Source organism: Branchiostoma lanceolatum, chromosome 2 (assembly GCF_035083965.1).
Source record: "Branchiostoma lanceolatum isolate klBraLanc5 chromosome 2, klBraLanc5.hap2, whole genome shotgun sequence".
Lineage (NCBI taxonomy): Eukaryota > Metazoa > Chordata > Leptocardii > Amphioxiformes > Branchiostomatidae > Branchiostoma > Branchiostoma lanceolatum.
The window spans coordinates 30,816,086-30,837,338 of NC_089723.1; the positions used below are offsets into that span (position 1 = coordinate 30,816,086).

The window sequence follows — 21,253 nt, forward strand, 5'->3', positions numbered from 1 at the left end:
TTCCGGCAACCGCACTACCCTCCTCCTCCTCGGTACCAAAGTAACACCAGTGTGCCTGCCGTCAACCAACCATGGGAACAAGTGAGAAGAGTAGAGAACTGGCAACAACACCAACAACAACATGCATCTGATGGGAATCGCCAACCACCTGCAGTACCAGGGTTGGTTAGGGTACACATCCCAGATGTACACAGGAATGCGAACTGGTGGAGACCGTCATTGAACATCCATTCTGTCAATGGACGTGTACCTCACTGATTGATACTAGCACCTATGCATGCACGCTGTGATGCTGCATATTGTACTTAAACATTTTCAGTTGTTTTGAGAGTTCGAGATTATCATATGTTGCTGTAGCCATAGTCAAATGTTGATATATCAACTAACATGAGATGTATTTGCCTATACAAGTTCCTTTATTCCAGGCCAGAGGCCGAAAACGTCGTTAGATAGGAAGAGTCGTATATTCGAAAACATTCCTAGCTCTTTTTCATATTCGAAAACATTCCTATCTCTTGTTCGTGCAGATCTAGAAGTTATATTAACATTAATTTATATGTTCCTTTGCCTTGTTTTCCAAATATTGGATGTAGATTAGAAATTGTTATAGATATCGTTGAATAAACAGGTTATTGCTACATCCCACTGTCTTTCTCGACTTATGAATGATATATTTGCTTCTAATGGTAATGTACGCAGATTCCTCACATGGAATAGATCAGGATCTTCGGCTCCTCGCTAATTTAGATCGGCGGGCTTACTGCCTTGGGCCACCGACGGAACTGGCTAACGGTCTGATATCCAGTCTGGCTCCCAGGGTAATGCAGAATAGGAGAAGAGGATGTCCCGCTGTAAATAGTGAAGACTGACACCAAGACTACCGGTGGAAGGAAACTTTACTCAAAAAGAATGATCAATGTACCCTCTCTTGATATCGATCTAGCGCTGTTATCAACAGTCCGTTTTTTTGTTTACTTTGAAACCCTTTCAAAACGCAGGAAATACCATATCAGAGGGTTGAACCTTCGACATTTTCTGGGGGTTGGGCTGGACTCCCTGTCTGTTTGCTAGATTTGATTGATTTTAATACTACGCAATAGAAAATGCACTGTGTGGAAAAAGAAACAAAATTCGATCGGGGAGTGGTCCGCTACTTTGGTCATCCATGGGTTCAACAGATCGAACAAGCATGTCGGTTGTCTGAGAGGTCAGATATAAAAGACCGAGCCCAAAGCCCTGCCCACCGGCGTCAAAACGTAGAAATGTAAAATACATAAACATACAAATGTTTGACGTAGCAGTACCTCATTGGTCGAACCGCTAATTGCCATGCTATCATCGGTTGAACTGATACTTGTGGACAGTCAGGATCGGTCTACATTCAGACATTGGGAGCATGTCGCTCAGAGGCAGTCAGTACACATCTTTGCTCGTCTTGATTTGTTTCAGTATCGTCACATGTTTTACAAATGATGTTTAATGTTAGTGAGGTGGTCTAGGATGGTATAACAACTAGTCACAGTGCCCCAACGACCCACAAAGAGATCAAGAGATAGGTGAGGTGTAGGTGATGTAGCTTGTGTTACTTTACACAAGCTCTCTGGCGGTTACCGCCTCCCCAAGAGGGAGGGTGATTTAGTCAGGCTATAGGTGATGTACGTGGCTTTCCTTGATTTATTATAGTTCCAAAATGAGGGACAGAAAAAAATTGTAATCTCAGTGGTTGTTCCCATCCATGGAAATCTTTAGTAAGAGGCGAAAGATTTTTAAGTTTTGAAAGGAAACACACCTTGCGGCACCACACAACGCATAATTAGTGATTGCAAACGAAGCCGTAATTTATGGTAGTGTATTCACTGCTATGCAATTAGGAATAAATGTGCTTTACGTTACATCATCAAACATATTGAAAAATTGTTGGCTGTACGGTGAAAAACTTTCTACGCGAATTCGTTAACGTTGCTTGTTACCTTATGCTACAACGTCATAATCAGCGCATCAAGGTGGGCTGTGCATAGCTGCCCTCTAGCGTTTTCTGTAGGAAACGTACTTTGTATTTCGTACAACGCATGTATTTCGTGGCGCCTTGTCCGTATTTTTTGTGAGGTTATACGAGGACTGTACAGATAATTGACATATGATTATGACGATCCGTCAGCCCCTTCTTGCGTTATTCTCTTTCAAAGTCTGAGACAAAATCAGCTCCTGCAGTTCCACAAAAGGCCCTCAAAGGGGTCCAAATCTACAGAATCTACCCTCCACACTACTAAGGAAAAGAGTAGGGGTCCTTCTCGGTGTGAGTGGACGAAACCTTACAGTTTTGAACAATGTACAGGCTACAGAATCTTCAGCAAGTTGAAATTCGTAGCCTTAAAAACAAAGAAGAGAAGAACAACAACAACATGCGTAAGACACGGAACAGAACCTTACATCTGCTTGGAGATTAATCAAAGGACGCCCATTGGTTCCTTGGCCTACAAAAGGCTTGTCTGATTGGTCAGCGCTACAAACTTTAGGTGGGGAGGGGGGCAGGACGTGGCAGTGAGTCCTCCAGTCGATCGCCTAGCCTGAAGTTTGAACACAAGACAGACATCTTTTGAGAAACAACAAGAGGTAGGCAGCGTTGAATAGACACAGCGTCAGACACTAGGACTTAGTGACAGTTAACGTTCCGTTTGCACAAGTTTGTAACGATCTGTTGGGTACCTGCCTGTGGCACTGGCTGCAAATACACCTGATATAAGTTTAACGTTACCAATTTTGTTGTGCAAGTTCAAGATGGCAGTTGTCAGTCCGTCCATCCAAAACACTAGTCACAGTTCATATACAGTGTTTACATTTTGTTCAAAGTCTCAATGAAATACTAGTACAGCTGTATCTCAGGAAAAAAATATCATTGATACTGTAGATACGGTCTAATGATGTAGGAATTGTAGGGTAAAATTGTAAATACGGTAAGGATAATTATCCTATGTGTCGTAGAGTCCTTGCATGTACGAGGTCACCAGCAAATGCAAAGCTTGGCCTTTGGCATAGTTTTATCCACGACTTCTTATTGGTCCTTATTGCACCAAACCATGCAATTGATGTTAACCGGTCAAGGAAATTGACAGGGGGGGGGGGGGGGCGGTAGTGGGTAAGAGGTAAAATTCGACATGGGGTCCAGGGGTCAAAGCTAGCCCCTGGACCGGACATGGGGGAGGGGTTATCCTTAATGAATGAATGAAGACCTTTATTGTACACACATACCCACTGGGTTTAGTACAGGTCACAACAGAAAACATAACAGTTTGAAAGTACGTATATATATATATATATACATTACAATGATAAGCTAACTCTAATGGTTACGTTAATTTGGCCTCTTCTCGCTTCTTGGTAATATTGTAAATATACGTACAGGTGTGTTTTATAATAGAGGGTTTACCTAAAGTCATTAGAAATATGAATTGTTCCTCTTTGCAAAGATGTATAAAATGGGGAAAGCTACATTGAATAAGTTTATAAAGCGCAGCTCTCTCTTCGTTGTATAAACTACATTCTACTAAAAAGTGCTGCTCGTCTTCTATCCTATTTAAATTGCAATGTCTACATATACGTTGTTCTAGGGGAGTGCGGTTATGACGTCCGGTTTCAATGTGAAGTCTGTGACAGCTGATACGGAGTTTTGTGACTGCGGTCCTATGCCGTATATTTTCGAGGCTTAATACACACCAGAGGGGGTGTGGTGAAGGTTGAGGGCCCGCGTACATCATTATCGGTGCTTTCTGCACATAGCAAAAAGAGGCACCTGCATCGAAGCCAACCTGAATTTAGCATATAGCTAGCATTATACCGTTAATGCTTTTATGATTTAATTAGAAATTGTAATCCATTAAAGGGGCATATTGTGACATGAACTTAAAACAAAATTCTTTGTTTTTGTTTATTTTTCTACATCATTAGTTGAATTTACCTTATTACACTGCACAGCAATATTCATCACGTACGGATGCGACTTTGTAGTGTCGTGCGAATGTCTTGAAAAAAGGTATATACGCAATCTCCACCGCCGCTTGAATTGGCCGCCATCTTGTCCAACATTCCGACGAACCACCGAACACACGATCGAACGCCCGACGTTCTGAAGTTTGTTCACTTGTGGTGATTTTCCTGTGACGCTCGAACTCCGACCATAACGGTCGATTCGGATTTTTCGTAGCGTTCTACGCTGGCTTATTTGCATATTAACTTGCGGGACGCAAGTTAATTCCTAAATGAACCAGATTTTAAACGTTTTGCGTTTTTCGTCGTTTATCAATGGTGGAAATGTGACAAAATGACGGGAACATGTTGGAAATAAGTAACAAATAAGTTACAAATGTGAATCTTAGTGTAGATCTTTCAAATTCTTACTATTTGTAGTTTTTGCCCACCAGATTCTACAATATGCCCCTTTAACATTACTCCCCCTCAATGATGAAGTTCTCAGCATTTTATTGTGAATGAAAATAAACATCCATAGAATAGCTGATCAGCCAGCAACTATGAAAAATGATACTAGTAATCAGAAAAGCTCCCATACAAAATGACAAGAATCTTGATATATGTTTTTGTTCCCCCAGACAGGTATACAATGGAGGGCCCCATCCCTGTAGTGGACTTCCTCCCCTACAGCCTGGTGAACCACTGTGCGGACGATGACCAACTGGCCGCCCTGGCCGGTCAGCTCATCCATGCCTTCAGCACCACAGGGTTTGTGTACCTGTGGCATCACGGCATTCCTCCCGCTCAGGTAGGGGTGTCTTCTGTAGGAAATTCCCATTGCCATGCCTGCCCCATGCACCCAAGACGATGGAGAGATAGAGAAAGGGCCGTTGTAGTGATGTGTACTTAAAGGTTCAGGTCCAGTGATTCAGGTTCAGGCCTGAACCCATGGCATATTTGTGCTAGAAATATTTTTTCGGTTACATGTGAAATTGCATGTTGACCTAAATGTTACACGCAAGTTAGAAAAATATACATGCAAAATTATATACCGTGAGTAGTTAACACAAAAGCTTAGCAATGAACACAGAAACAGTGCAAATTTCATGACCCTATGGAAGGTTTTAGATGGTCTAGAACATAAAGGAGAGCATAAGCGAGAGATTGCTTTATGCAAGTCCGGAACTGGTTTCCAACGTTTACATTTTTTTAATTGAACCTTAACGTTTTCACAAGTCCAGTTTAGGTCTACTAGTACTCTCCAAGCAGAGGAGTGGGTCCGGCAGGTTTTTGACGTGTTTTTAGGCGTTTTTGTTGGGCTTTCTACTTTGTCATGTTTTTTTTGTCCAGCCAAACCACACCTCTGCAGGCACTGACCTCGGGGCGGGGCAAACCTATTTACTTCCATTGAAAAAAGGTGGCAGTGCTCCTCCCCGAGAACCATTAGATTATCATTAGTGGTAACAATTTTACTGCGCCGGATTATCACACATCCGGCAAGTGTAGAGAAGCATTCACCAGACCGCGCCGGTCCCCCGCTGACTGCCCTATTCATGCAACAGGCTGGTGTCCACGATCCCACACCGGCATGATCATTGATAGCATCATAACGTACATTTCCATTGGATATCTCACAAGAAAAATACAATGATGCATGAACAAGACATATGAAATACATTTGTAGATGTGTATTACATATCAACTTGAACTGCATTACAGGTAATTATCCTAATCATTATCTCAGGCATCGTTAAATGGATTACGAACGGGAACTCGTACCTTGTTTACGTTACATGCTGTTACCGCTGCCGCCGCTCGCTGTGTTCATATTTAGACGGGAACTTTTCAACAACAGTGACAGCGAAATTGACGTTGGAGTTCTACCAACAGAGACTTAAAAATTTCCAAATGACACCAGAGGATTGTACAAATTTTTGTGTGATTCGTTCTTTGATGTTTTTTGGATGGTGTAAATGAAGTGCGGTCACGATAGGCAAGTCATTTGCTGACGGACATCGCAGCGACTTTCCAACATGGCGTCCTGATTGTTTTGTATGTATTTGTGGGTAGTAGTTTAGAGACTTTTTGAGATTATACGATATCCTCACACAACAGCATTGCATTTCCGCAGTGGGGAGTAAAAATGAGAGAATCTATGGCTATTTCGGGCTGTACTTTGTCTTCTGGTACGACGGCCCAAATGGTCTGGATCGTAGTTGAGTATCGCGGGGACTTTGTAAACCCCAGATGTCTTTGGCTGCACATTGAGCTGTTATTTTCATACGAATAGTAATTGCAGTTAGCAAAAGGGTAGGGGAAGCGTAAGAACATGGCATGAAAATTAATGCCACGACCGATAGACCGAGGATTATGTCCTTGGTTAGACTGGGCCGGAAGTTCTGAGGCGCGTGGGGAGGGAATCCCGTGCCTGGTCGGGCACGCTTCGCACTTACTTGTGAAACGCTTGTAATGTGTTGAAGTGATTAGGTTTATTAGGCATTGAAGCTTCCGTCTGCCGGCAGAGGTGTGGGTTAAAGATAGAAAGAAACCATGACAAAGTAGAAAGCCCGACAAAAACGCCTAAAAACACGTCAAAAACCTGCCAGACCCACTCCTCTGCTTGGAGAGTATACTAGTACTAGAAAGGAGTGTGGAAAAACTTTTACTAGCGCATATAGTGAATAGGTGTGTAACTGTAAGCATGCAAATGGTGTAGTAGTCAGCACCCCACTTCTGCATTACAGGGCATACCGGCATAGCTAACAGTGTTCTGATTTACTTGCATCTGTAAGGGGTTACAAACCTTTGGATGGGATGATCCGATGCAAATTCTTTTGATATGGATAGGTAAATGTTGATAGTTTGTACTATATGTATAGGTCCCAGAAATTTTGAGACCCAGTCATTCGGATTGAACAGACTTCATCTTTGATTTTCTTTTTAAGTAAGCTAACAGAAAATGTTGTCTAGTTTAGAGCTTCATGCCTTATAGAAAGCATTCCTGAGATGTAATTCTTTGTTTCTTTACACAGATCGACCGAGTCTTTCAAATGTCAGAGAAGTTCTTTGCTCTTCCCAAGGACGTCAAAGAGAAGTACGCACGACCAGCGGACAACAACCACGGATGGGTGACCCTAGAACGAGAGAGCCTCAACCCGTCGCGCCCGGGTGACCTGAAAGAAGCCTTCAACGTGACGTGGGTGGAAAAACCGCCGGCATGGCCAACAGCGGAGCTTCCTGAGTTCCGAGACGTCGTACTGGACTTCTATGATAAATGCAAAAAGCTCAGCCTGCACATTCTGGAGCTGATTGCCAGGGGCCTACACGTGAAGGATGTTAAGGGGTTTGTTAAATCCCACGAGTTGATGGGTTTGGGGGCTAATGCCACAGCACTACGCCTACTCCACTACCCGCCGGTTCCTGCTGAGACCAAGCCAGACCAGGTGCGCTGCGGCGAGCACTCCGACTACGGTTCCATCACGCTCCTTTTCCAGGATAAGGTCCCCGGGCTGGAGGTTCTGAACAGGGATGGGGTGTATGTCCAGGCGCCTATCATCGAGAACGCCGTGCTGGTCAACATTGGGGACCTGATGCAGAGGTGGACGTCGGACCGTCTGGTGTCTACCAAGCACCGCGTCCTGCTGCCGTCCGACGGGGGACAGATGCGTCAGTCGCTGGCGTTCTTTGTCCACCCCGACGATGACGTCATGATCTCCTGTCTCGACGGGTCCGATAAGTACGAACCAATCACAGGCAAGGGATATCTTGATCAGAGGTTTGAAGCTACTTATTAGGCTAGGAGGTCTATTAAACAATGCAAATCCAGGGCTCGAAATACTATTGAGCAATTTGCAAGTCATATGAACTTGCAATTTTGCAAGTTGAAAATACCAGTGGATCGTTTAAGCACATATATACCCAGTTGTGCCTTAGCTTGCAAAATAGTGACAAAGTGACTGTTGCTAGAGGAGAAATTAGTCTCTGACTTCTAAACAAGAAAGGCTACATAAGTAAATCTGTCTTTAGATGTTTAGTCTTCTAATAATGCTATAAAAGTTGCTATGCTATGTCAGGTTGAGTACGTACATACTGACTGTAATATTGCAGATTAATTTTTCAAATTGCAGGTAACATTTTTGCCAACTTGCAATTTTGCAAGTACATGTAACCCCCAAAAAAGTATTTCGAGCCCTGAAATCACAATCATGAGATGTTAAAAAGTTAACCTTCCCCCTGCTGCAGCGACCTTTGGGGTTAACCCAATCAGTCCTGTAGCTACAAAATCAGGCAGCAGCAAGAATAGAATTAAGGGAAAGAAGGTTTGAAACTCTAGTATCACTAGACAAAGAATTGGAATTAATACTACATGTCACATGATGTGGTAACAAGAAAAGTACTAGGTTGATCATGTAGTCTTTATAAGACACCCTGTGTTACTGATTGATATCTGTAGAATTTAATTAGACTTTGATAGCCACTAGTACTGGTGCATTTCATTAAGGGTCCAAAATTGATATTTCCATATTAGATGTAGGTGTGGAATGTAGTATACCTGTAGGACAATAAGATATCTAGCTGAAAGCCGGTGTAATGTAAACATTCTTGTAATGCAACAGTATATTGTAAAGCATGTAATCACCTAAAATCCAACAGATGTTCAACATTAACTTGCGCACTTTCATTTTTCTGCTGTTTCTTGTTTCAATGATACAGCCGTAAATGCCTCTTGGTGATTTTGCGGTAAGAAGAAGATGGAGTGCTTGTGGTGGTTTTAAGTCCACATTGGCACTATAGCCACATACTAGTACTGTACAGTAATGGAAACGCCATCGGTTTGAGTTTGGGGTAAAACACCCATCATGAAAAGCGCAAACAAACATAAAACCACAGCAAGAATGTAAAGGATTACAGTACCATGCTAACCTAAATCGAGGTGATCAATTTTATGTGTTCTTTTAAGATATTATGTATAACCGTATATTGTATGTGAAAGATGAAAATACTGCAGTTTAAATCACTGAAAATTGTTTGATTCAAGACTGAAAGTCTATGTTGAAGTTTCATTTTTTTGTGGGTGAATCATGAATTATCATTGTAATGTAGGGAAATTTCTTGCCAAAAAAGTAATGTAGTAAGTTGAATTGCTTAAAATCTGGAGTGTATATGGCCAATGGCACATTTTCAGGATTCCTACTGACTATATTTGGTAGTGCCATACAACTGAATTTTCTACTGACTTTCCAACCCAACTGAAACCTCTATCTTGCCAGCCTCTTTGTTTTCCCAGTACACAGCATGTTTATACTAGAGTCAGTTTAGTTTTTATGTCTTGAGTGTATTCTTGACAAATATGAAATCAAAGTTTGAAGATCGTGTCTTTGTTCAACTGTGCCTTGTTAGTGTATTCACCATAACAGGTGCCTCATGATACTGTACAAGGTACATTACGTACTTAGACAAGGTGGTAGATGGTCAAAAGTTTTTGTGGTGTTTTTAAGTTCGCGGCAAAGAGCTCACGGCAAAATCAGCAAACATAAAACCACCATTAACATTTCTCACATTTACAGCATTACCGGTAGGTTGATGATGACTCGCCTTGGACTCCGAGTTGGAGGTAAGAATTTGGAGGTAAGGATTTTAGAAACCTTCCAGTACAACTAATATTAAGGTACAATAAAATTTCTTATCTAGTCTTCAAGGAAATGGCATACTGATTTGCATTATATCTCTCTACTCTCCAAGCAGAAGATGGGTTCCGGTAGGTTTTTGACGTGTGTTTAGGCGTTTTTGTCGGGATTTCTACTTTGTCCTTTTTTAGCGAAGCCTTAGGGGCAAGCTTAATAGTATACTTTACGCCCGATTTGCAAGAATTCCACAGGAATGTCAGGAATCCGTCCGGCAAACTCTGTGGATGCCCTACTGTCACTTGATACCTCATTATCACGTCTGGCATCCAGGCACTCAGCTGTCGATGACAGATGACCTACTTTTACGTGGTGTCCGATTTCGTACTGTCCGGAGTGTGTCAGGGAGTTCACCGAATCTAGTATTCTAGCTTTGAAAAGGGTTTGCACATCCCAGTTGATCTATTATCACAATAACGTGCTGAACATCATGCCTCCCACCAAAAAACCTCTGTGAAAACCAAAACTTGAGGAGATCCAAGCATATAAAGAAAGTTTTAAACGGAACGATAAATAACTTGGGTTACCGCTTAGGCAGTCTACAGAGTGAACGCCTTACGGAGAGGCGTGCGGTGTCGAAAAAACAACAGTAGCTCCTCGAAAACACATCCTATAGAGCTAGAATAACAACCAAAACGATCATAGGAGCCCCAGCAAAACGATTTTCTAAACTTCCGGCCTAGTTTCTCACTCCACCTATCCAACAATGCCAGACAAAAAAGACACTACAACGGGCCTTTCCACATATGCTAGGAACTCCTCGAGTTACATGATGCCTTTCTATATCTGCTTGGCAGATGCCTTTCTGATTTCTAAGTGCGTTTTGCACAATATCATGGCAGAACTAAGATCTAGAGTGCTACGTTGGTACTTTCCTTACAGTGAAGTAAGATCAATCCAGACACCTTCGCTATGGCAATAATTTTTAATTGCCACACTTATTGTTGTTGATAGAGACAAAAAGAAATGAAAAAGGAGAAAGCCCGACAAAAATGCCTAAAAACACGTAAAAAACCTGCCGGAACCCGTCCTCTGCTTGGAGAGTAATATCTCTCAACAAATACCACAAGTATGAAATTGCTGTCCTTTACCCATGTTACAAGTATAGAACTTAAGTGTTTTCTCATTAATTATGCAGATTATGTCTGCATGTCCCCGTGGCACAAGCGGTAACGCAACCCCGCTGCTTCGCCATCTGGATCAAATTCCGTGGATCCGAAGGGCCCACATTTGAACCTCAGTAGTCGACTCGAGCTCGGACATGTTGTAAGGGATTGCATTCATCATTTCGGATGGTGACGTAAAGCTGGCGGCCCCGTGTATGAGGGAGCTTTGGGCGTAAGCCTCAAGCGTCAAACCTTTGCACTTAAAAGAACCCAACACACTTATCGAGAAGAGTAGGAGTGACCCGGTGTGCTTGGCCAAAAACGCGAGCCGTGGCAAAGCCGCATTGCACTACCACTAGCTACTTGAAAAAGCATCATGCTTCACCTCAATTGAGGATGCCTGCTTTACCTTACCTTATGTCTTGATTTGCACATATTTTATTTCTCAACATTCCTCTCTTCCTCATTTACATATCACATATTGAAATAGTCCTAGAATGGAACACATTGGCTCAGTATGAAATCCCCTCATCAATTATGCAAATTAGATTCTGTTTTGCATAATGAAGATATAAAGCCAAGCATCACTTAATTAAGCTATACACAAAAAAGCATGATCATTCGTCAACCCAGTCTTGAGTTGTATCATTTTCTCATAGATTATGCAAATAAGGTCCTCATTTGCATGATTGATATCTATTACTATTTCTCTCTTTCTCAGTTACATATGTTAAATATTTGAGAGTCCTGTCATGAAATGCAGAGGACGTAGTAACTTTCCTAATTAATTATGCAAATTAAACACTAGTATTGGTATCTAATTATGTAATGCAATACTCAAGCTATCTCCATATCAAATATCATGTCAACCCCTTGAGCTATTCTCTTTCAAAGTCTGAAACAAAAATAAACCTGCTCCTGCAGTTCCGCTAGGGAGCCAAAATCTACACCACTTACTCTCTGCCCCAAGAGCTATCTAAAGTCAGGACCATGGCATGTCCAGAACACGAGATATCAAAGAACATTCCGCTGCGCAGGACCGCTAGAAGCTGCCAGGGGGACCAAGATATATTCGTTTTCAGGTCTCATCAAGACCCACCCGCATACCAAATATCAATAAATGTCATCTACACACATACAAAAAAGTTAAAGTGACACACATACAGACGCCACCGAAACATGACTTTCTTGGCGAAAATGATGATGAATCCGACCTATAATTCTTAGATGATTTTTCAAAGTAGATCATATTGTAATTCATGGGGGTCCAAAGACTAACCACCTCTATCTTTTATTAGAATTCATAAAAAAAGATGACTTTAAATGTTCAATCGTCCTGTTCTCAAATAGACAAACACGGAACAACATAAACGTTGCCTTCTCGGCGCAGGTATTTCATTTCCTACGTCTCCTTTTGCAATTTTCTCAATACTCATTTTGCCTTAATGACACGTAGCGTTGCAATGACGAAATTTGTTGAAATTCACACTTTCGTATAGAAGCAATTCTTGCGCATAAGTTATATCTGTTTGTCTCTCTTGGAAAGAAATGACATTGTTGACAAGAAAATAGAAATACACAAACAAATGTTTACTCCTCGGCAATATTTCAACGATAGGCAGCAGACAGATGAAATCAAGGAAATACCTTACTTTCATTGACGTAAGCCTTTCTTTGAAATGCCCTCTCCATGCATGGCAACGGTGCGATTTTGTCATTTTTTAGAGATATTAGATATAGATATTGGAGAAAAATAAATATTGGCTAGGGACGTCCCTCAGCCTAAATCAGGTACAACTCAGCGTTTAAGGCCTGTGACACCTGGGGGTTGGCAAGGGTAGCAGTTATATGCACGTAACTTTCGATGTTTTTATCCGTTTTCGACAAAATTTGGCCAGGTCATGTTAATAACCAATATTTAAAATATCACAAGAAGAAAATTGTCAATCTCTTATATTTGGGGTGAAAAATTCACTTTTTGGTGAAAAAATTGTATATGTTATCAAAAGGGCTTGTGCCCACTATGAAACGAGTGATTTTTCTGTAGCAATAGATAGCATACATGTATCTGTGATGTCTTAAATGATCGGGCTTCTTGACTATATACCACAATAAGGCTTAAATTTGGGGCAAAAAGACTCGTCCGACAATTTTGAGCATTTCTTGTACAATAATCAATATAGCAGACGAAATCAAGGAAATTGTAAAAAGGCCCGTTTGTAGTCCGAAGGACTAAGGCTAAATAAAGTTGAATCTGCACAAATTTCGCGACAAAACTGGTATCCTGAAGTGGGCAGCAGCGGACGAAACACCACTTAAGCAAACTGCGGTCATTTAAGGCCCGTGACATGCAATTGATGGTAAGACATGTTACGTTACATGTTTGTAACTGTTAAATGTGTGGTCGTATCAATACACAACTTCGCAGACAGTTGGTATTATACGGTACATATGAAATACATCTGCAATCTCACTTGCTGTACAATGATTTGGGGTAAGAAATAACCTGCTAGGCTTAGGTCCCAATTGCAAAAAAAGGGGCCCCACCGTGTAGTTCTTTTTCCCTTCAGATGTGACTCCTACGTGTCCCCGTGGAACACCCTGCGGCTAACAGGCTATTTTGGGGCCCGGCCGAGACCCCGAATCATTTTAACCCGGCATTGAAATCAACGCGGGACACTGTAACAAATAGACGCCGTGAAGTAATTGTGCGAGCACCGGTGGTACCCCCTCCGGTACCCGGCAGTCCACCGGGACAAATTTGTGTCTTCGAGGGCCCGGTCGGGACTACATCCCCTGCGATAACATGGACTTTCAACTCATGACCTGCCAATGCACCGTGGTGTTAGCGTACATTGACGCTGTTGCTAATCATCTGTTTATGCTGACGTGAAGTTTGTATACCCCGGGTAGGGCAGGGTGACGTGAAGTTTGTATACCTCGGGTAGGGCAGGGTTACACGAGTTGAATGACCTCACACTCGGTATAAATGATTGACTTAAGGAAAGTCATGCGGTCGCGAAGTAGAAAACATTGCGAGGGCCGGGATCGTCGTCTATTCTCATCCAAAATATGACACGTCAACTGAGAGATTGAATAACGGATCGCATGTAATTCAATAATTTATCAGAGAAATACAGAGAAAGAATATGAAAAAAGGCATGAAGTTGGTCTGCGGATTGGTTTCTGAAATGCTGAGTGGTGTAACGCCTCCTGACGTCACAGTCATGTGCTCCGGCCAGCGCACCTCGATGTTTTAACAACTGTACAGACCACTTGTCGTCCGAAGACCAGCACTCAGAGAAGCAGCAACCACTAACCACAAGTTTTTATACTGTAGGTACGTGTGATATTATCGTACTACGTATGAGCCAACTCTGACGTTAACCGGATCCTATCACTCTCGAATTTCAAACGTGCATCTTATTCATTCTCTATAGCACCGATGTATTCTCAGTTTCCGCTAAAATATTCGAACCAATTGTCCAACGACAGTTCCGCCTTCCGAAGTTCCGTTGTATGTATGTATGCGGTACGGTAGCACATTTGGTGGTTTCCTTGATGTTTATTTGGGTATATCCAAAGAGAGTATGAACGTGAGGCTGTTTGTTCATGGCTATTCATTCCATCGTAACAACTGAGGCATTCACTATGAAGGACCAAGCGATATGTATGATTCGTGAATGACTGAATGGCAAAGTTCTTCAAAGTTCTTTTTTCACAACCACGTATCCAACAATTCAAGAGTCGACGTTTCGACGACCGTCTGTCATCTTCATCAGGGTAGTTCTGATCGGTTCACTGTGCACCAAAGCTAGTAGTCACCGGTTCACGGTGCACTCACTGAAGCTAGATGATACTGCTAACAATGCGGTTCCAAACGTAAAGTATTGTTATAGATTGTGAACAGCGTACAGTGAACCAGTCAGAATTACCCTAGCTGATGAAGGTGACAGACGGTCATCGTTGAACACGTGGTTGTGAATAAAGAGCTTTGCTATCCATTCGATATGTATCATTGTTAGGCTAACCAAAGGCATTATGTACTTGCATAATGTCCTTGGAGTTACAAAGTTTCGACATCATGTATTCTGACCTGCCCACGTAATTTTCCGGAAACGTCATGACGTCAGAAGTGGGTCAGGTCAGGTCAGGTCAGGGTTCGACATCCAGTACGTCTATACCGCCCGCCGTCCTAGAGAAGAGAAAAAAATACAAAATATCGATACACATGTAAAATAGACGAATGTATATCTTTTATCATTGATTATCAAGGCACTGCCTCACTAGAGTCGATTCCACATTACCGAGAGGGTGTTTGTTGCCTTTTGTTCTAACATTTGTAAAACCTTTGTAACAATCTAAGGGAGATAAGTGACTGTTTAGAACAATTTCCAACATTCATGTGATGTTCTAAATAGTTTCTGCTGTGTTCCAACATGTTAGACAAATTTCTAACATTGCACATGTTATTTGTATTATTTTCGAAACTGTTGGAAAATAGGTTGATCATTTGTTCCTACATGTTCCAACATCATAACAACATGGTATAACTGGGTCAGTGGGATGGGAACAGGGCAATTCACACATCCCTTCAAAGTATAGGGGATTAGGCCTGGGTGCCATGCATAGACACCTGAAGACAAAAGTCCAGACGTGAAATCTAAAAATAAACAGAGGCAGACAATAGAGTGTGATTAGCACCTACTTTTATGGGGGCAATAACCCAAATCTACCATTTGAAAAATGATTCAAATTGTTCCAACATGTTCGAACAGTGAAACAATCACATAGATGTTTGAAAATTGTTCTAAATAAAGAGATATTTGTGCAATTACTTTCCAAATAGTTCCAACATATATAAGTAAGTTCAAACATGTTCAAACTTTCATTCTTGATTGTTTGAACAATTTAGAACTATTTTGACTTGAATAGTCTTTTATCTAAAATTGTTTGAACTCACTAGCAATATTACCTGAAAACCCTCTCGGTGACATGGAATTGACTCTATAACGATATGTGATATGATATGATATGATTGTAAAATATCATTCTCATCCAATATTACACACTCTTGTACATGTATTAAGTAGATTAGCCTTATGGAACAGTAGTAAAGTACTAGTAGATGCCATACTTTGTTACTTGTACAATTGTTGTGCAATTAAGTTATTATTTGATTTTAGCGCTCAGGCACAAGTTGAGTCAAGATGTACGCAGTGAACCTGAACCGCCGTCAGCCGGCCCGAACTCAGGCACATCGCAAGTACGTCATTGGAGGAGCCAAGGGTCTGGGTGCTTCTCACATCGTGTTTGGCTGCCTGCTCATCACCATGGGCAGCATCGGAGCCGCCCTGAACACCGCAGACTTCTATATAGGCACTCACATCTGGACTGGACTAATGGTAAGCCCCCTATTGGTGTTTCCAAGCCCCCTACAATACTTTCCTGTATTCTCGTGAAACTTCATCTGTGTTCTCGCGTTTTTTTGTTGTAGGAAACGATTAAACTTTCTTTCAACACTAAGACTGTGCTCACAAAATTTTCGAACAGTTTTCTGGTCTTCCTCAGTAACTGAGGACCCGGACTTTCCGGAAGTGAGGCGTGACCACCGGGTCAAAGGTGATTGGAAGTTTGTACCGACCCCCTGTTTAGTGACGGTTGATATACCAAGGTTAGGTGAACGTAGATTCCTGAGCAGAGACGGGAACCAATCACAGACTTCCAATCACCTTTGACCCAGTACTCACGTCGCATTCAATGAGTCCGACTTTATGGGGTTTTTATGTTATCATTTTCTGTAACGTTTTCCTATCATTGTCTATCATCAGTTACATTAGAAACCAAAATCTAGATACTGTATAACGGTTCAGTGGAGTAACATTGATTTATTGATTGTTACCTGTATTATTATTTTTCCATACCCAGTACCTGGTGACAGGTATACTTGGAGTCGTGTCCAGTCACAGGAACAACAAGTGCACGGTAAAGCCATGGCATCTTAGAAAACAGAATTTAGACAATATGGGCGCATGTACGGCCCTCGTGGCTTACATCTATTGGCCACTATAGAGGATCCGATAAAGTAACATTGTACCAAAATACATGTACAGTGTAATTTTCCACTGTCCAATAGCGGTCTTTCCCAGAAGTCACGTGACCAATCACATAGGTCACGTGACCTTTTGGACACGTGACGCTATCATTTGAAAAGGTTCCAAGTGCCAGGAAGTCTATACCGTCCGCCATCCCTAACGAATTTCTTTCTTTCTTTTTGTTCGTCGTGCACACAGGCGGTAGGCTTTCTGGCGCTGTCTTGCATGTGTGTCCTGATGGTCATTGCCGGCATGACGTCAGCGTCGTTGGCCCTGTCATGGGAACACTGGAGCGTATTCAGCGGACCTGTGGGATGCTGGTATGACTACCAGACGGATGAAAACCACTGCAAAGGAATAGATGTAAGTTCGAGCTTCATTCTTCCAGAGACAATCATAAAGCAGATGCGCAGTGTGATACTTTTGTTGTTAGGACAGCCGAGATATAGCCGAGAAAAAGTCAGCAGAGTACGTGTTTTTTCATACTGCTAGAAAAACACAGTGTCAGTGAGCGATAATTATAAATTATTTCCTGTTACCTTTCCTCTATCAATCCTGGTATTAAAGGGCACTCGTTTGGGTCTGCACCCGTCTTTCGGAAGGGACGTAAAATGGGCATCCTGTGTTCGAGCACGTTGAATTGGAAGGGCTGGCAACCTCTCCCTGTAAGAAATGTACCCTGCTACACTTTGAAAAAGCAAGGAAGCTTTCTGTCCTAGCTACGTGCCACCTCGAGATGTGAATGTTCTGTCCCAGGATTGAACCGAGGTCTCCCACTTTCTTATGTGCTGTTCTATATTTTACGAAAGACCTCTGACACGACGATGTTATCTTTGATCCCCGTAGACTGCCCGGTCTGCAGTCGACGCGGCAAACTTGCTGGGCGCCTTGGTGGAGATGGGCCTGTGTATCGCCTCTATTGTCGTCTGCTCGCACGCCATTTCCAAAGTGCGCCGTGAGGGGGGTTGGGGTGGGGAGGGGTGCGGCAGCGGCTGCTCTTGTTGTGAGAGCGGGCGGAGAGGACAACCTGCTTACCAGGTAGGGAGAGCCTGGTTATTTTACTCTCCAAGCAGAGGTTGGTGGATAAGATTATTGTGATCTTTTTCTAATATGTCCCGTTTTTGTCGGTACTCTCCACTCTAAGTCCTCTGCTTGGAGAGTAGGTTATTTTCCGGGTAACCCTATACAGAAATTTGACGGGTATACGCAGCAATTTTACGGGTATACTTAGCAATCAGTTTACAGCTATACCTCGCAATTTTATGGGTATGCATAGCACTTTTAAGGGTTTACTCGCAATTTTACGGCTAAATACTTAGGAATTTTACGGGTAAAGAATTTTACGGTACAATCAGCAATCTTCCGTACGAGTATACTAAGCAAGTGTACGGGTATACTTAGCAAGTGTACGGGTATACTTAGCAATCATGATGCTTAGCAATTTTATGAGTATCCTAAGTATCTTTACGAGTATACTTAGCAATTTTACGGGCATACTTAGAGATTCTATGGGTATCCTATATACATACGGCGCACCAATTTTTCGGGTGTACGCAGCAATTTTACGGCCGTACGTAAAACGGTTACCGGAAACTTGCGAAGTATACGGATGGAATATGATAGCGGAAAATTTACAATGGTTTCGATAACATTGCTACGTATACTGATAGAATTGCATTATATTAGGCTATATTGCTTAGTATACCTAGGTAACCCTGCTTAGTATTACTAGCTGATTGTCATATACTTCCATATGGTTTTCTGGGCTACATCCAGCGCAATAGATGTATCTTTTAGATATGTATACGTCAATTGAATATATAGCATTGGTACCATCATGGTTAAGAATTTAATACAATGTATCTCATTATATCTACAGACCCTGCACGAAGTTGGGCCGGACGGTCGGCTACATGTGGCTCCAGTGCAAAACTTCAGCCAGCTGCAGTTCCACAATCGACCCCAGGTGGCGCTCGCGCCCGGCCAATCCTACGTCATTTCGACCCAGGTGCCAGCATCCCAGAGTGGCCTTGAACAAGGTTGATAGACCGATCTTAACTGTCCATCACAATTAGCTGTTCAACCAATGATAGCATGACGATTAGCGGTTCGACCAATGAGAGAATGGCTGCAAGTCGGTCAAATAACTTACATTTTTTGCATGTGTTTATTTTGAATTTCTACATTTTGACGGTGGCGGGCGGGGATATCGGATCGGTTGACTGAATGGTAGACTGTGAAACATATATGAAATATTAATATGACAACTTTTTAAACATAATTCGATCACATTCAAAGTGTTTTTCTACGGCGGCCAAAAGACGACCACTGTATATTTCGTGTTGAACTAGTCCGGTACGCCGGACCAAAACAAAGCCTAGCGAACTACTGATCTGTTTATTCTTACTCAAAACGCATTCATATACATATATATATATATATATGGTGACCCCCCCCCCCCCAGCAATTGCTACATTATGTAACCGAACACCACTGCTACTTTACCAGTAACCATGGTGACAGCCGTCTGGTGCACGCCCTTGACTTTATTTGTTGGAATAGACATAGAAGAAGAGGAAGAAAAGTAGCAAAAACCACACATGTATGTTTTAAGAAAAGACCCAAAGCATTGACTTTTTCATTGTTCACATCCTGAAACAGTACCTTATAAACTGTTTCTGAAAGTTGTCATTTCTTCATTTTTACCATGGCTATGACTGTACCGTTATACAGGCGCAACAGGTGGGACCCAGACGGTAGAACTGGCGCATGCGCAACAGCAGCAGACAATGCAGTACCACCAGCCGCCGCAACATCAGCAGCAGACACCAGCAGCCATGGCGCATGTGCAGCAAGGCTGTACCAGCCCTCCTCCTGCATACAATAATCACTCTGAATGTTAGATAGCATTAATCTCCAAGCAGATGCTACGGTGCCGGGACAATATTCACGGGCCGAAACAATATCCATTTGTCACCGGGTAAGATGACGTGGTTTTAAGTTTGGCGGGGTGTTACGAAGTCTAACGTATCATTTTACTTCAAATCTTCCAAACCAACAATACTAACGTTTTAAACTAGAACTTGGGAGACATTCAATCTTCGTATCATAAAATGATACTAGTATATATTGTAGTTATATCATGATAATGTTTAATGCAAATTCAAGAATAAAATTAAAGGTAACCAAATTTTTGAATAGGGACCATGGGTGTAATCTCAGGCTTAACGTCACCATCCGAAATGACGAATGCAATCCCTTACAACATGTCCGTACGTGCTGTGACCGCCGCCTGTGAACAAAGTGTCTAATCAATACCAATCATTGTTGTTGGTTTGACTTTTCCTTTTGTTGTCAGCGGAAAATAAAATATCCCACATCATACGTAATAAGCTGATTTTAGTAGAAATATTGTCTTTGAGGGGTTTTGACAGGTGAAAAGCTAGAGGAAATTGTAGCAACTGCTTGACATAATTTGATATATGGGTAGCCTCCTTCGCAGACTTTCTGAAGATGAAAGTCACTTTATCATGAATTGTTCAAGATATGAGGATAAACGCTCAAAGCTATTCACCTTTATATCCGCTTGTACAAATAAATTCAATGCGCTCCCTTCTGTCGATAGATTCAATTACATACTAGGAGGTGATAATCCCTACTGTGTACAGATAGGTATATGAATCAAAGAATGTTTGCACATTAGAACAAGCAATGTATAAGTATATGACATGTGTTATTTTGATATGTTGCTCTATCCCATATGATTGTGTGTAATCAAACTCATTTGTATGCACTAATTCGTTTGTATGTATGTATGTATGTATGTAGTAAACCTTACGAAAGTCGCTGTGCTTTTGTTGTGTCAATAAAGATCTTCTTATAACGGCGGCGTATATGGGGGGGGGGGGGGTTCAAGGTTCTCTAATGCCGGCAAGGGAGTTGTGTAGCCAAGAGAGTTGTGTAGCCGAGGGACGACCACCGTTTATATGTCTGCGAAGGAGGATAATATATGGGGACATTTAGCAAATAAGAGGAATTTCCTTTTCCATCGCATTCATTGGACAATATTTACGAACTGTACCAAATAGAAAATACCTAATTCTTTTGTAAATGGTCATTGTCTATGGCTTGTGTTGTCTTTTTCATGAAATATTTAGTTTGAGTTGACAAAAAATCAACGGAGAATCAGTTTCAAAATGAATCCAGTTTTTCATATGTGATGTTAAGTAATGGACCTTACAAGGTGTCAGATTTTAGGTGACTTCTTTTAGTGGACGTTTTCAACACACATAGTTCATAGTTATCCATAGCTAGATATCCAGTGTTCTTAGCATTCTACTTTCTCAGTTTAAAGTTAAGAGATGCTTTGTCGAAGTTTAATACTGTAAATGTTGAAATGTTC

The 21,253-nt window shown here is 41.8% G+C and overlaps 2 protein-coding genes and 1 pseudogene across 4 annotated transcripts; 2 read left to right on the forward strand and 1 right to left on the reverse strand.

Annotated features, from left to right (window-relative positions):
* Positions 1 to 1,680: 1,680 nt before the first annotated feature.
* LOC136429041 (U5 spliceosomal RNA) lies at positions 1,681 to 1,792 on the reverse strand (annotated as a pseudogene).
* Positions 1,793 to 2,481: 689 nt separating this feature from the next.
* On the forward strand, positions 2,482 to 9,334 carry LOC136428561 (uncharacterized). Of its 2 annotated transcripts, none has more exons than XM_066418174.1 (3): positions 2,482 to 2,613; positions 4,609 to 4,774; positions 6,999 to 9,334. In XM_066418174.1, exons 2-3 carry the CDS (start codon positions 4,616 to 4,618, stop codon positions 7,758 to 7,760), a joined length of 921 nt encoding a protein of 306 aa, XP_066274271.1. In that variant the 5' UTR covers positions 2,482 to 2,613; positions 4,609 to 4,615; the 3' UTR covers positions 7,761 to 9,334. The 2 variants fall into 2 exon arrangements, with proteins under 2 accessions (XP_066274271.1, XP_066274269.1); XM_066418172.1 differs by having other exon boundaries at positions 2,486 to 2,613; positions 4,605 to 4,774.
* Positions 9,335 to 13,804: 4,470 nt separating this feature from the next.
* On the forward strand, positions 13,805 to 20,169 carry LOC136428562 (uncharacterized). Of its 2 annotated transcripts, none has more exons than XM_066418175.1 (7): positions 13,805 to 14,096; positions 15,943 to 16,161; positions 16,685 to 16,741; positions 17,050 to 17,214; positions 17,698 to 17,889; positions 18,731 to 18,890; positions 19,585 to 20,169. In XM_066418175.1, the coding sequence occupies exons 2-7, from the start codon at positions 15,967 to 15,969 to the stop codon at positions 19,752 to 19,754; spliced, it is 939 nt and encodes a 312-aa protein (XP_066274272.1). In that variant the 5' UTR covers positions 13,805 to 14,096; positions 15,943 to 15,966; the 3' UTR covers positions 19,755 to 20,169. The 2 variants fall into 2 exon arrangements, with proteins under 2 accessions (XP_066274272.1, XP_066274273.1); XM_066418176.1 differs by having other exon boundaries at positions 13,805 to 14,092.
* The last annotated feature ends 1,084 nt before the right edge of the window (positions 20,170 to 21,253 follow it).